This window comes from Rhinoraja longicauda, chromosome 11, assembly GCF_053455715.1.
Source record: "Rhinoraja longicauda isolate Sanriku21f chromosome 11, sRhiLon1.1, whole genome shotgun sequence".
Lineage (NCBI taxonomy): Eukaryota > Metazoa > Chordata > Chondrichthyes > Rajiformes > Arhynchobatidae > Rhinoraja > Rhinoraja longicauda.
Window position 1 is genome coordinate 23,705,051 of NC_135963.1, and position 14,164 is coordinate 23,719,214.

The window sequence follows — 14,164 nt, forward strand, 5'->3', positions numbered from 1 at the left end:
ACTCTTTCATTAGACAATAGACAATAGACAATAGGTGCAGGAGTAGGCCATTCAGCCCTTCGAGCCAGCACCGCCATTCAATGCGATCATGGCTGATCACTATCAATCAGTACCCCGTTCCTGCCTTCTCCCCATACCCCCTCACTCCGCTATCCTTAAGAGCTCTATCCAGCTCTCTCTTGAAAGCATCCAACGAACTGGCCTCCACTGCCTTCTGAGGCAGAGAATTCCACACCTTCACCACCCTCTGACTGAAAAAGTTCTTCCTCATCTCCGTTCTAAATGGCCTACCCCTTATTCTCAAACTGTGGCCCCTTGTTCTGGACTCCCCCAACATTGGGAACATGTTATCTGCCTCTAATGTGTCCAATCCCCTAATTATCTTATATGTTTCAATAAGATCCCCCCTCATCCTTCTAAATTCCAGTGTATACAAGCCCAATCGCTCCAGCCTTTCAACATACGACAGTCCCGCCATTCCGGGAATTAATCTAGTGAACCTACGCTGCACGCCCTCCATAGCAAGAATATCCTTCCTCAAATTTGGAGACCAAAACTGCACACAGTACTCCAGGTGCGGTCTCACCAGGGCCCGGTACAACTGTAGAAGGACCTCTTTGCTCCTATACTCAACTCCTCTTGTTACGAAGGCCAACATTCCATTGGCTTTCTTCACTGCCTACTGAACCTGCATGCTTCCTTTCATTGACTGATGCACTAGGACACCCAGATCTCGTTGAACTCCCCCTCCTCCTAACTTGACACCATTCAGATAATAATCTGCCTTTCTATTCTTACTTCCAAAGTGAATAACCTCACACTTATCTACATTAAACTGCATCTGCCATGTATCCGCCCACTCACACAACCTGTCCAGGTCACCCTGCAGCCTTATTGCATCTTCCTCACAATTCACACTACCCCCCAACTTAGTATCATCTGCATCATTTGCAATTTCAATAAGATGTGTCCCTCGTTTTTGTTTTGTGACTATTCGATGAACATCATACCTTGCACCCAAAAGCTCAAATTTATGTTGGTAAGACAGCATGTGACTTGTAATTTCATTACATGCACAACAGATGCTGGGAATGCCTGGGATACTCTATACCACTCAATTCAGCATCCACAATGAAATTGCCAATGATCAACGATTAAAGAGTCTGGTATAATTCAATTCAACATCTTTTCAAAGATGGCTCCCATGTCGTTCACAGTCACTCGTGAATAACATTTGGGGGAAGAAACCTAAAAAAATATATATTAATTTCAATTCATTTTTCATTATTTTGTCTCCTGGGTATTATCCTGAAAATAAGGGGTGAGAGGTATTATTGAAGGAGTCTTTAGTCAGGAAAAAGAAATGATGAACTAAGCAGCTCTACTCTTGGAAAGGATGCTGAGCCTAATGGTACAAGTTACAACATCAAATATCATGGGATCATCTTGGCTGGTTCTAAATCCACTCACTCTATTCTCCAAGTAAATTCCTAGGTGACTTAGTCATCATTTATTGGAATCTATCTGAAACAAATTAGGGAAAAAGATGTTTCAACATCATTAATATATTTTTTACAGATGTTTTTTAATTTAACAGAACAAAATTTAGTGGAAATGACTTCATCCTAAGAGAAATAAAAATCTAAAACTCAGTCACACAGGACAAATACTTTTAAGGAGAGTATAAAGAGTAAAAATACACAAAACTACAAGGAAATTACTTTATTCATGGAGGTATACTGCACGGAAATAAGCCCTTTGACCCACCTTTCCCATGCCAAGGACTAGCCCCATTTGCCTGCATTTGGTCCATAGCCCTCTAAACCCTTTGTATCCTTATAATTGTCCAAATTTCTTTTAAAAGTCATAATTCTAACCGTTTCTATAGCTTCCTTCGGCAACTCAGATATGGACACTGAATGAAAAGGATTTCCCCTGAGATCCCTCATAAATTTCTCCCCTCTCACCTTAGGCCTATGTCTTCTAGTTTTAGAATCCTCTACCTTGCAGAAAAAGACTGAGTGTTCACTTTATCCATGTCCCTCATGATCTTGCATCCCTCAATAATGCACACCCTCAGCCTCCCATGCTCCAAAGGAAAAAGTCCTGGCCTATCCAACCTCTCCCCATAACTCAAGTCCGTAAGCACAAGTAACATACTGGTAAATCTCTTCTGTATCCTTTCCAACTTAATGACATCCTTCCTATAGTATAAGAAAATAACTGCAGATGCTGGTACAAATCGATTTATTCACAAAATGCTGGAGTAACTCAGCAGGTCAGGCAGCAACTCGGGAGAGAAGGAATGGGTGACGTTTCGGGTCGAGACCCTTCTTCAGACTGATGTCGGGGGGGCGGGACAAAGGAAGGATATAGGTGGAGACAGGAAGATAGAGGGAGATCTGGGAAGGAGGAGGGGAAGGGAGGGACAGAGGAGCTATCTCCACAGTCAAAAAGGCCCATCAGAGGATGTACTTCCTGCGGCAACTGAGGAAACACAATCTGCCACAGGCAATGATGGTCCAATTCTATACTGCTATCATTGAGTCCGTCCTCACCTTCTACATCATGGTCTGGTTTGGCTCAGCCACCAAGCACGACATCCTGAGGCTGCAACGGATCGTTCGATCAGCTGAGAAGGTTGTTAGCTGCAACTTTCCCCCCATTGACGAACTGTACACTGCAAGGGCCAGGAAGCGAGCGGGCAAGATCATCTCTGACCCCTCTCACCCTGGCCACAAAATCTTTGAAGCACTTCCCTCTGGAAGGCAACTCCGGACTGTCAAAGCAGCCACAGCCAGACATAAAAACAGCTTTTTTTCCACGAGTAGTAGTTCTACTCAATAACCAAAGTCTGTAGTCTCTTTTTTGCTCTGGTTTATTTTAGACTGTAATATTGTATCCTTATTTTTTGATGTGTTTATGCTTTATTCTTAATTGTTAACTGTATGTTTGTGTTGTTATTTGTGAGTGGAGCACCAAGGCACATTCCTTGTATATGCACATACTTGGCCAATAAACGTATTAATTCATTCATTCATTCATCCCCCTTCTGCATCCTCCCTTTCAAGAAAACATGCACCTGCATTCCTAGACCTCTTGGTTCTGCAACACACTCCAGGGCGCTCCTATTTACTGTGTAAGACCTGCCTGTCTGACATACCAAAGTCCAACACATCACACTTGACAGAATTAAATTCCATTTGCCATTCCTTGGCAACCTTCCCAACTGATCTAGATCCTGCTGTAAACTTAGATATCTTTCCTCAATGTGCAATATACCAGCAATTTTGGCGTCATCTGCAAATTTACAAACATTGTTAACTACATTGTTATCTGCATTAACTATTTGGATGGCAAACAACAGAACAGGGGATACAGTGTCGACCCCTGCAGCACACCACTGACCACAAGCCTCCAATCAGAAAATCCCTCCCCTCCTCTACCACCACCCACTCAACTACCCTTTGACCCCTTCCTCCATGCAAATTTTGAATAAAATTGGTACAATTGGCTTGCTCGCCTTGGATGCCATGTATTCTAACCTTCCAGACTAGCCTATCAAATGGGGCTTTGTCAAATGCCTTGCTGGTATCCATATAGACAACGTCCACTGCCCTATGCTCAACAGTCCTCTTGGTGACCTCTTCAGATTGTGCGAGACACAATTTTACACACAAAGCTATGCTGACTATTGCTAAGCAGTCCGTGCCTGTCCAAATGTTGGTAGATTCTGTCCCTAAGTATCCCCTCAAAACCACTTTCCCACTACTGACGTCAGGTTCAGAAGCCTGTATTTTGCTGGCTTGACCTTGCTGCCCCTCTTAAACAATAGTTTAACAATAGCAACCCTTCAGACATCTGGAACTTCCCCTATGGCTAAAGATGGTGCAAATATCTCTGCAAGGGCCTCCATTAGAACTAGGTTAGTATCATTTATCTCCAAGTAACAATTACAGAATAGCATTGCCACCTGCAATTGTGGAAATAGGAACCTTTCACAGTCACGTAGAAAACTTACCATAAAACACCATCAGCTGTGTGATAAAACCTCTCTTCTGTTACCCTATTTTCACCTCTGCTAACAAATTACATTGAAATTGGACTAACAAATAGAGTAATTGATACGTACAACTTCCGCTGTTACTGCTCATAAGCATTCCACAGCTGGAAAGCCTTTCTGTTAAAAATATTCAGGGCCATTCACATTAGAAACTAATTTATAGTCCATCCAATGTGGTATCAGTATCAGGCTTGTAACAAGCATGTCATGTTTGCTAGTGATTTAATGAAAAAGTTGGAAGTAGTATACTTAATAAAGAAAATGAGCAGTTGAAACTTCTGACTATGTTTACATTTTTACCTATCTGAGTATTTGTTCCTGTGATTATTAGAAACATAGAAAAATAGGTGCAGGAGTGGGCCATTCGGCCCTTCGAGCCAGCACGGCAATTCAATGTGATCATGGCTGATCATCTAAAAATTAGTACCCTGTTCCGGCTTTTTCCCCATATCCTTTGTTTCCTTTAGCCCTAAGAGCTAAATCTAATTCTCTCTTGAAAACATCCAGTGAATTGGCCTCCACTGCCTTCTATAAGCAGAGAATTCTACAGATTCGCAACTCTCTGGGTGAATAGGTTTTTCTTCATCTCAGTCTGAAATGGCCAACCCCTTATTCTTAAACTGTGACCCCTGGTTCTGGACTCCCCCAACATTGGGAACATTTTTCCTGCAGGCTAATATTGAATATGGGGCCTCTGGCAGAATACTTGAAGAGTCAAATGTCTGTCAATGCACACATTTAAATAGGAGCATTGGCAGTATTATTATTGCTAATAATAGTTTTATTATTAAAGATTGCCATATCATTATTGTCCTTGTTAATCTGACCTGGGGTTGGTGCATCGGATAAATTGACGCCAATAAACCAGTTTACATCTTTCAGGAATATTTTCCCAAACTTTTGAATCCTCAGAATAGTCGGCAGAATTATTCATCAATAGGCTCCATGTTTTCTTAAAGACTGGGAAAAGTGACAGATAGCAAACCTTTTCTACTACCGATTTGCCTATTTCAATGTGTGCAGTGAAAGACACTTGACTTCAAGTTTCCTGCCAAAGGCCCCATATTCAATAATAGCCAGGTTTTCCAAGAGTTATTGATTTCGAATCATCTGATGGCGTCAATCCATTGTATTTATTGATTTGACAAAATTGAGTTCCTGATTTCATGCCTGAAACTCCTGATGATGGAGTACCTTTACATCTGAGGGGTAGATTGGTGAGATACAATTGCACTGTCAACACTTAAATAACTATCTTCAGCTTCTGACATTATGTTTGTCAGAATGATGTGCTTTTCTTTTTCTAAATGGCTTATTTTTCAAGTTTGTTAACATTTGTTTAATTACTATTTTAAGCACCTTAATTGAAATAATATGTTGGAATAATTTATCAATTCAATGACTGAAGCACCTTGGCAGATAACCACACAAAATTCACATCAGTTCCACAGAGAGAATTCAATGCAAGAAAAACAAAGAAAACTTACTTGGAAACCTAATATCTAAAAGTTTTAGGAATTAGGTAAACAGTGTTGTTAAATAACTTGAAAGATGTACTGTCACTTTCAGTTATTCTATGGACAATGTGCAGCATTATCTTCAATGCTCAATCCCTCCTCAAAAGAGCTACCAATAGGATTCAATAATAATCTTTCAAATACAATAGGTTTTGGTGGTCGTTAGACTTTCTATCATGGACAAACCAAGTTTACGAATACTAGGTAAGTTTATTTTATCCATCTACCTGCTATTTTCTTTGGGTGTGAAACAAGAGGCTGCAGATGGTAAATAATACATAAAAGGACACAAAATGCTGGAGTATCTCAGCAGGTCAGGCAGCATCTCTGGAGAACATGGATAGGTGATGTTTCAGGTCAAGGCCTTTCTTCAGGTGCCTGAGTGCACCTCCCACTATCAAGATTTTTTTTTGGACAACTTTTTATTGACAAGCTTTCAAATTCTTTTTTTCTACTTACCTTTTAATAACAAGGACTTCACCATATAAAAATATGTAATAAACATTATTGCAATCACTGATCATACCTGCCACCTCAGTGAGGGCAGATGGGATTTGGAATTATTTAGAAACAGGTTTATGGTTCCAAATTCAGAAATCGTTATTAATTACCGTCTTAATTTGTTGAGTTAAAAAATTATCCAAGTTCTGCAGTAGATGTTCATATGAACATTCTGGCATTCAAAGGTATAAGGTCAGAATGCACAAATAACAAATTCCTGTGGTGTTTTCATGAGTGTGAAATGCATATGCTCTTGATCAGAGCATGTGCACAAACATCTAATAAGTTTTCATTTAATAGAATCCACCCTTCTTGGTTTCATTGGCTTTAATATTTAGTGTACTGTCTTAGCATCATAATCATATTAGTAGAAATGGGACTCGTTCATTATGTATCCCACTACAGTCTCTTATTTTACTATCTTCAAACGTAAACAAACCTGTGCTTTTTACATTCCCTGCATTTAAAGAAGCATATTGTATCCAAACACTGTCAAAACACAGACTCGTGATGGTACCCTCCAGGCCTCTGTTTAGTTTATAACTGTAATGGAATCCCATCACTATGTAACAGGGGTTTGGGGCTGGTGGAAGTGTTATTTAACACCAGATCCATAGCAGAATGGCTAATGGATCTGGTTATAAAGATAGATGTGAGTACCATTACCTGTATCAGCAATATGGAAAAAGTGGCTTATTTTTGTTTATCCATCATAACCACAAGATATGTAAAAAAGAACTGCAGATGCTTATTCACAAAATTCTGGAGTAACTCAGCAGGTCAGGCAGCATCCCAGGAGAGAAGGAATGGGTGATGTTTCGGGTCGAGACCCTTCTTCAGACTGATGACAGGGGGGCGGGCTACAGATGCTGTAGATGCTGGTTTAGACGGAAGATAGATACAAAAAGTTGGACTAACTCAGCGGGACAGGCAGCAACTCTGGAGAGAAGGAATGGGTGATGTTTCGGGTCGAGACCCTTCCTCAGACTGAGGAAGGGTCTCGACCCAAAATGTCACCCATTTCTTCTCTCCAGAGATGCTGCCGATCCCGTTGTATAACCACAAGATAGCCGTGCTGGTAAGTAGAGGTTTATCCCAAAGCTTGTGTTGGCAGGTAACGGTGCATTCTATGATTCAATGTGTTTAAACAGTGACACAGATGTCAACACAAGCATCAGTAAAATGCCGTGCAATCCAAAGATTTGAGTTCCCTTGCAGGAACTCTTCTGCAGATGAAGCTATTACCAAATGTTACAGTCACCTACCTCTCTAGCAACAAGCATTTAAATGCAAGCAGGTTTATAGAGCCAAAAGTAGACAGGTAAATTCCATCTTAGATTTCATTATGGTCTCTTACTGAAGTCCTAATCTTGATTTAGCTGACAGAAAATTTTGTAAATAGCATTTATAAATTCACATTAAATGTCCAATTTTCCTTAGACTAAATAATCAGAGTTCACCTGCAATGAATGCCATTACGTGTAATGTCATAATCGTATTACAAAACGTGAATAAATCTGACCATGGTTTGATTACCACATTAGGCGACAGGTTGTCTACATAAAACATAAGCAGCAATAATAATATTCTTTGAAAGGGTTAAAAAAGAGAAGTGGGACCTTAATGGTTAAAGATTATCCCCATCCATTCTTTTCTTTCCATTTCGTATCTACGCAACTAGTAAATATGGTGCATGGATATGTAGTAAACCGAGGTCACATCTGGTTTTGCGTCCACTGCACATCTAAACACTGCATGGATCTGACCATGGCGGAGATACATGCCATTAGCAGGTCTGTGCACTAACTCATCCATTCACATCACGCATCAATTACACTGCTCGTTGCGAAGCACTCCTTCATGCTATAATTTAATCCAATATTGCTTCAAATTCTGTTTTCCCTTCAAGATGACACGGCCTCGTGTAAGTTCCAGCAGAGCCAACAAATTGCAAGTGAAGTTTCAGCAGTGTGTAAAAAGGATGCATTTAAATCCAATCGATCGTGATTATTTGCACTAAACATTTTAGCTTGGCTCGTGGCTAAAGGTGGGGTTAAGTTCAGTCATTCGTCTTTTTTTCAAAGATGAAGCAATGTTTGATTCTCTGATTTATTTAATAGTAATATTTCAAGAACAGTGGCAACACCTACTGCCTGCCCCTGACAATATGTAAACACAACGCAGCACGGATTACTACTAGGCATATAGTAGCGTCTAAAATGTACTCACCAAGAAACAAGCAGAAAAGATCCAAGCAGATTAACATGACCTTTTTGTGGTCCTTATTATTCAGAGTTGAAGTCCCACCATTTCTGTTGTCGGCAGGCATAGCTTTGTCGTATTTGTAGCTCTGCATGTGTGGAATTGTTGTAAAATCCGTAGCCGAAATGTTAAAAGTAATTTCTTTTTTTTTTAAGTCTCTCGCCTGCGTTATTCCTATCGGACGTTCCACCTTTTCCTTAAGTTCGTGTTTTTGTTTCTGCACAAAAAAAGTTCGCCCCGAAAGGGAAGCTTGTTGGCTGTGGAAATCGTAAACTAAGAAACTTTTGGAAGTAACAAATTTATGGTTCTCTTTTTGAATCTGCGGAATGAATGAATGGAGAGGTTTCACTTTAAAAAGAAAACAATCCCTTTGCGAACACAATACAGAGCCCGGCACTGGTGTGATGAATGCGGAGCCTTTCTTTAGTGTGTTTGCAAAAGCTTTGGGCTCCTGTTTTATTCCTGAACTCCTCTTCAACGTAACCCACTTGGATCAGTTGCCACTCAGTCTCAGCCCCCTCCCTGATGATGCTTACAATTTCCTACAATCCTTCCCCAGTCAGGCTTCGAGCGCCCCTACTGCTGACAGAGAACACTGACTTCGTTATAGCCCTCTTCGAATATTTATTTTGAATACTCACATTTGCAGGATACTCTTTTATAAATATGAATCTCAGGGAGATTTAAATGCTTCCAATAAATGTAATTGTTCAACGAGGATTTATGTGATCAAATTACAGAAATATTAAAGGAAGGCAGGACTTAGAGCAGGGGAATCAGGAATTAGAGCACACAGGTTTAAGGTGAGGGGGAGAAAATTAAAGGGCTACGTTTTTCGCACTGAGAGTGGTGTTAATCTGGAAAGAGCTATCAGAGGAATTAGTGGAGGTGAACACAATTACAATGTTTAAAAGGCCTTTGGACAGGTAGTTGGATAGGGAAGGTGTAGAGAGATACGACCCTGATGTAAGCAAATGGGATTAGCACAGACAAGCTTCAATATAAACACGGACAAAAAAGGCAGAAAGGTCCAGTTTCTGTACATGCTGCACATTTCCATAATTCAACGATTCCAACCTAAATGGCTAGTCCCTTTTGCTAATAGGATAAACCCGTAGTTCAAGATTCTCCACATCCTCATTGCGTCTTCCTTATCAAAATGATATATGAGACTGCCTCTCAATCTTCTAAATTCAAGTGGGTATTGGGTAATTCTTACTCAAACTGTCCATATACAACATTCATTCAAGAATCAATCTATGTTGCACCTCCTTCAAGGCAAATACATCCATCTTTATGTATCCAGGTGAAGCCACACCAAAATGATGAATAATTGCAGCACTCCAGCACTCTTACAGTCAATGCTAACATTTTCCATAATAACTGGTTACTGTTTCTGTATGTTAACTTCCTGATTTCACCCATACATTACATAACTCTGCACATTCAGATTTATTAGCTTTCCCCATTAATAATATATCATTTTTCCCGTTAAAGCTTCTTGTTCGCTGACTCAAACTGCATTCACATCAGGTTTACATATGGATATATGTACAACCTACAAATTAGGAGCAGGAGTATGGAACTCATCCCTCCAAGTTTGCTCCATCCTTTATGAAGATCATGGCTGATCTGACACTGCACTCAACTCTGTTTTCGGTCTACCAAGGAACACCAAAAGATTTGAGAAAGCATAACCTTAAGGTAACTGTAAACAATTTTTTTTTAAATTGGAGATGGAGAATACTTAACTTTTTTTTGAAACTCCTGCAATTTATTTTGTGCTTTGCATAAAATAAAAATCAGTCTGCTTTACATGGTAGATTAAACTGTAAAATAACGGAGAAAACTGAAGATTGAAGTGTCAAAATCTCCATACCTCCTGGAGTCACCAATAACCAGAATCCTAACTGGACCAGCCATAAACATACCATACATATTAAGTATTTTATTTTTTTGTTCCTGGGTTAAAATCTCAGAATTCCTTAACTGATGCTACAGTGCAAATACCTGCAGTGCACAGATGAAAGGTTCAAGGTTTACCACCATTTTCTCAAGGATAATTAAAGGGCAATAAATACTGCCTTTCCATGGATAATCGGATCCTGTGAATGAATATTAAAGTATTTTGATGTTACTGCCTTCAGGACACGTTGATGTCACTGATATTTAAATTCAGTTTTCATGAAAGAGGTGTCAAAAAATAAAGTCTGGAAATTAATTGAAATCTCATTCAATACTTCCGAATCATTAATATCAGTCACTACTGTGCAAGTAAACCATAGAATTTATAAATGACCTTTTGGCTCCATTTTTTCCCCCTTTATTTCTAAAAATACTAATCCTTGCTGTTATCTCAAGATTCAAATTTTCCCTGCCTTCTACTAACTGTAACATTTAAAGATTGTGTCGGAAGGAACTGCAGATGCTGGTTTATACCGAAGGTAGATACAAAATGCTGGAGTAACTCAGATTAGACAGCATCCCTGGAGAAAAGGAATAGGTGATGTTTTGAGTCAGAACCCTTCTTCAAACACATATACATTGTTAGGCCTTGTCTTCATTTATACCGTTCCCTTTCCCATCAACTCTGTGTTTTACATTCATCTATCTCAATACATAAATTTTCGATTTCACCTTCAATTCCCTCCATGGACACAATTAAGAAAGTGACCTTTTATATAGATATATCAGCACATGTAAACTGCCTTCTACAGACATGGGTGACTCAACACTCATCATCGCTTCACTTCATAGATCTTCACAGTCACTAGCCCTTAAATCCTGCAATTACCTATGTAAACTCTTTCTCTAAACTTTCCCATAGAACGTTCTTTGATCTATTCTTTTGCTCACCACAACAGTTTTATTTCCACTTCTTTCTGATCAGCCTTGACTCTTTTCTCAAATTTAGAAACATATGGGGTCAATTCTCGCACCAGAGTTGAATGTACTGCCCGGGTTGACTGAAGGAGCTGAGTACTACTGAGGAAGTGCTGCACAACTGGAGGTGTCAATTCTCAGCTGAAATATTAAATCAAAGCCTTGTCTGCCCCCTTAGATAACTGTGAAAGGTTCCATTATATTAACTTATGTTTAGATGAGTTTTATCCCATACGCTGACAATATTTTTTATCAGATTCCACCATTCACATCCCTTTTGTCTTCTCCACTTACCACGTCCAGCCTTGGTTACTATCTCCACCCTACACTGCCTGACCTGACTCATCTGCCTGTTAACCCCTCCTTAGCTGGGCCACCTACCACTTGCTAATTTTCCCCCCACCCCTTCCCTCACCTCTTTCTCCAGCTGTTTCCCTGTGCAAAGCAATACAATGCAAACCCTGACAATTCGGTAAGGTCGATTACCGCTGTAGCCTCAATGTACATATTTAAATTCCTGTACATGTATCATACTCAGTAAAAGGAGATTCACTCACATCTAAAACTCAGTGGCTGTTCGACGTATAAATGCAAATGTGTTAAGTTCTAGATGAAAGCAAGTTGTTCCCAACCAGTGCATATGGATCCACTGCATCTTTCTCCATTAACATGATTATAGATATATACTGTAAACAATAGACAATAGACAATAGGTGCAGGAGTAGGCCATTCAGCCCTTCGAGCCAGCACCGCCATTCAATGCGATCATGGCTGATCACTCTCAATCAGTACCCCGTTCCTGCCTTCTCCCCATACCCCCTCACTCCGCTATCCTTAAGAGCTCTATCCAGCTCTCTCTTGAAAGCATCCAACGAACTGGCCTCCACTGCCTTCTGAGGCAGAGAATTCCACACCTTCACCACTCTCTGACTGAAAAAGTTCTTCCTCATCTCCGTTCTAAATGGCCTACCCCTTATTCTTATGCAGTTACATGTTAACATTTGAATGTAGGATAAAGTAAACTGCTGACAGACTAGTACATTTCCATTTAGTATTTTCGTTAAATATAGGACACATAAAGATGATAAATACCACACAGGAAAATAATGTAAATACACATATGATGAAATGCCATGGATTTACATAGATATGAGCACCAGACTTTGTGATTACACATCTCTATCTCTGCTTGAGAAAAAGATGAGAGATGACCTAATGAAAGTCTTTGAAATTCTGAAAGGTATCTACAGTGTGGATACAGAACAGGAAAGAATATGCCAACAAATCAAACAGGGAATTGAGAACAAATTTCTTTACCCAAAGAATTTGTAGAAAAAAACTACCACAGAGGGAGTACATGAAGCAAATCATTTAGAAGCTTTTAAAGGGAAATTGGACAAGGGAGAAGGGACTATCGATTTATTTGAAGGAGGGGATTTGAATGGAGCATTACTGCCAGTATGGGCTGGATTGGCCAAATGGCTTGCTTCTGTGTAGCAATGTCACAAGAAAGAGCTATACTTAATTCATAGGTAGACACAAAATGCTGGAGTAACTCAGTGGGTCAGGCAGCATCTCGGGAGAGAAGGAATGGGTGACGTTTCGGGTGATGTTTCTTTAGCAGAAGGGTCTCGACCCGAAACGTCACCCATTCCTTCTCTCCCGAGATGCTGCCTGACCCACTGAGTTACTCCAGCATTTTGTGTCTACCTTCGATTTAAACCAGCATCTGCAGTTTTATTTCCTATACTTAATTCATGATCTTTACTGCATATACTTTCATTCTAATGATTGCATAATTTAGGTAGGTCTACAAATGTTATTCTAACAGATCTATAGTAAGTAACATTTTATCAAATACAAGATAATTAAAAAGATTACATGTCAAACTGATTTAAGGACTCAGTATAATCTAGGGAGGGGAGATCTGTATTCAAATATCTAGGGTTAATTTTAGACTAAACGACATGCATGAAATGATAAGGTTACAGAACATTCTTACCACTCAATAAACTTGAAGATTACATGATGAATTATAGTGGTAAAATTCCTCCAGCTGTGTAAAAGCAGAGAATGAAGTTAAGATATGACTGCTAATACAAATGTTTCATCACATCATCTGTGCCCACTGCCCTGACCAGTGACTGACGAGATTTCAATTGCAATATTAGTGCAAACCTAGTATCTGTAACAGTTTAAGATGATTCTGTCTAATGTTAACCAAAGTTTTGGCTAATTTCTGGGCTGGTTCATGGTTTAGCCTTTCAAATCCTTACTGTAGTTCATCGCTGCCTCAGAAGAATGTCAATATCCTTTCAAGAAATAATTTATAGGTCCATTATTACTCGGTCATTAACACTTGCCTTTATTTGCACATCATCATCTTATACATAATGATGATTTTTGTTGGTTCGGGTCTTGATACCCTATTTCCCTATGGTGCACGAGATATGGAAGGGATTTTGTCATGAATATTTATTGTTGGTGGGCAGAATTGCACAACAGGGGCAGATTGGTACAGCACCTCTGTTTCACAGATATTTAGTAAAAGGCCCATCCATCCACTTGTGTGCTTAGTGAACAGATTGATGATGGCTTAGGGGCCATACTCCAAAAATATATATATGCAAACATTGTGTGCATGCTGCATCACAACTATTGAGGCCTTGGTTGTGGTGGAATGGAGGTAACATAGTTTGAGCAGTTTACCATTAGTCCCGTGGCTTAGTTCAACACCAGGCAAAATGTTTGTTGGTGCAGAGGTGCAATACTGTGGCAAGGAATATTGAAAGAAGTGTTGGGGCAACAACACTGGAAAAGATGATAAAATTCATAAGCACATTCTCTGGCCATCTGAAGAAAATGGTGTTTGAAGACCAAGACCTCACACTCACCACAAAACCTGTGACCTACCAGGCAACATTACCCCAGACCTTCT

The 14,164-nt window shown here is 39.7% G+C and overlaps 1 protein-coding gene across 2 annotated transcripts in view; it reads right to left on the reverse strand.

The window, feature by feature from the left end:
* The window catches only part of plpp3 (phospholipid phosphatase 3), a 109,228-nt gene extending 100,400 nt beyond the window's left edge, over positions 1-8,828 (reverse strand). Inside the window, exon 1 of one of the 2 annotated variants that reach the window (XM_078408458.1) lies at positions 8,311-8,828. In XM_078408458.1, coding sequence (XP_078264584.1) covers positions 8,311-8,437 — 127 coding nt within the window. In that variant the 5' untranslated portion in view covers positions 8,438-8,828. The remainder of the gene's footprint in view (positions 1-8,310) is intronic. The other variant, XM_078408457.1, reaches the window with a different exon arrangement.
* Positions 8,829-14,164: the final 5,336 nt, after the last annotated feature.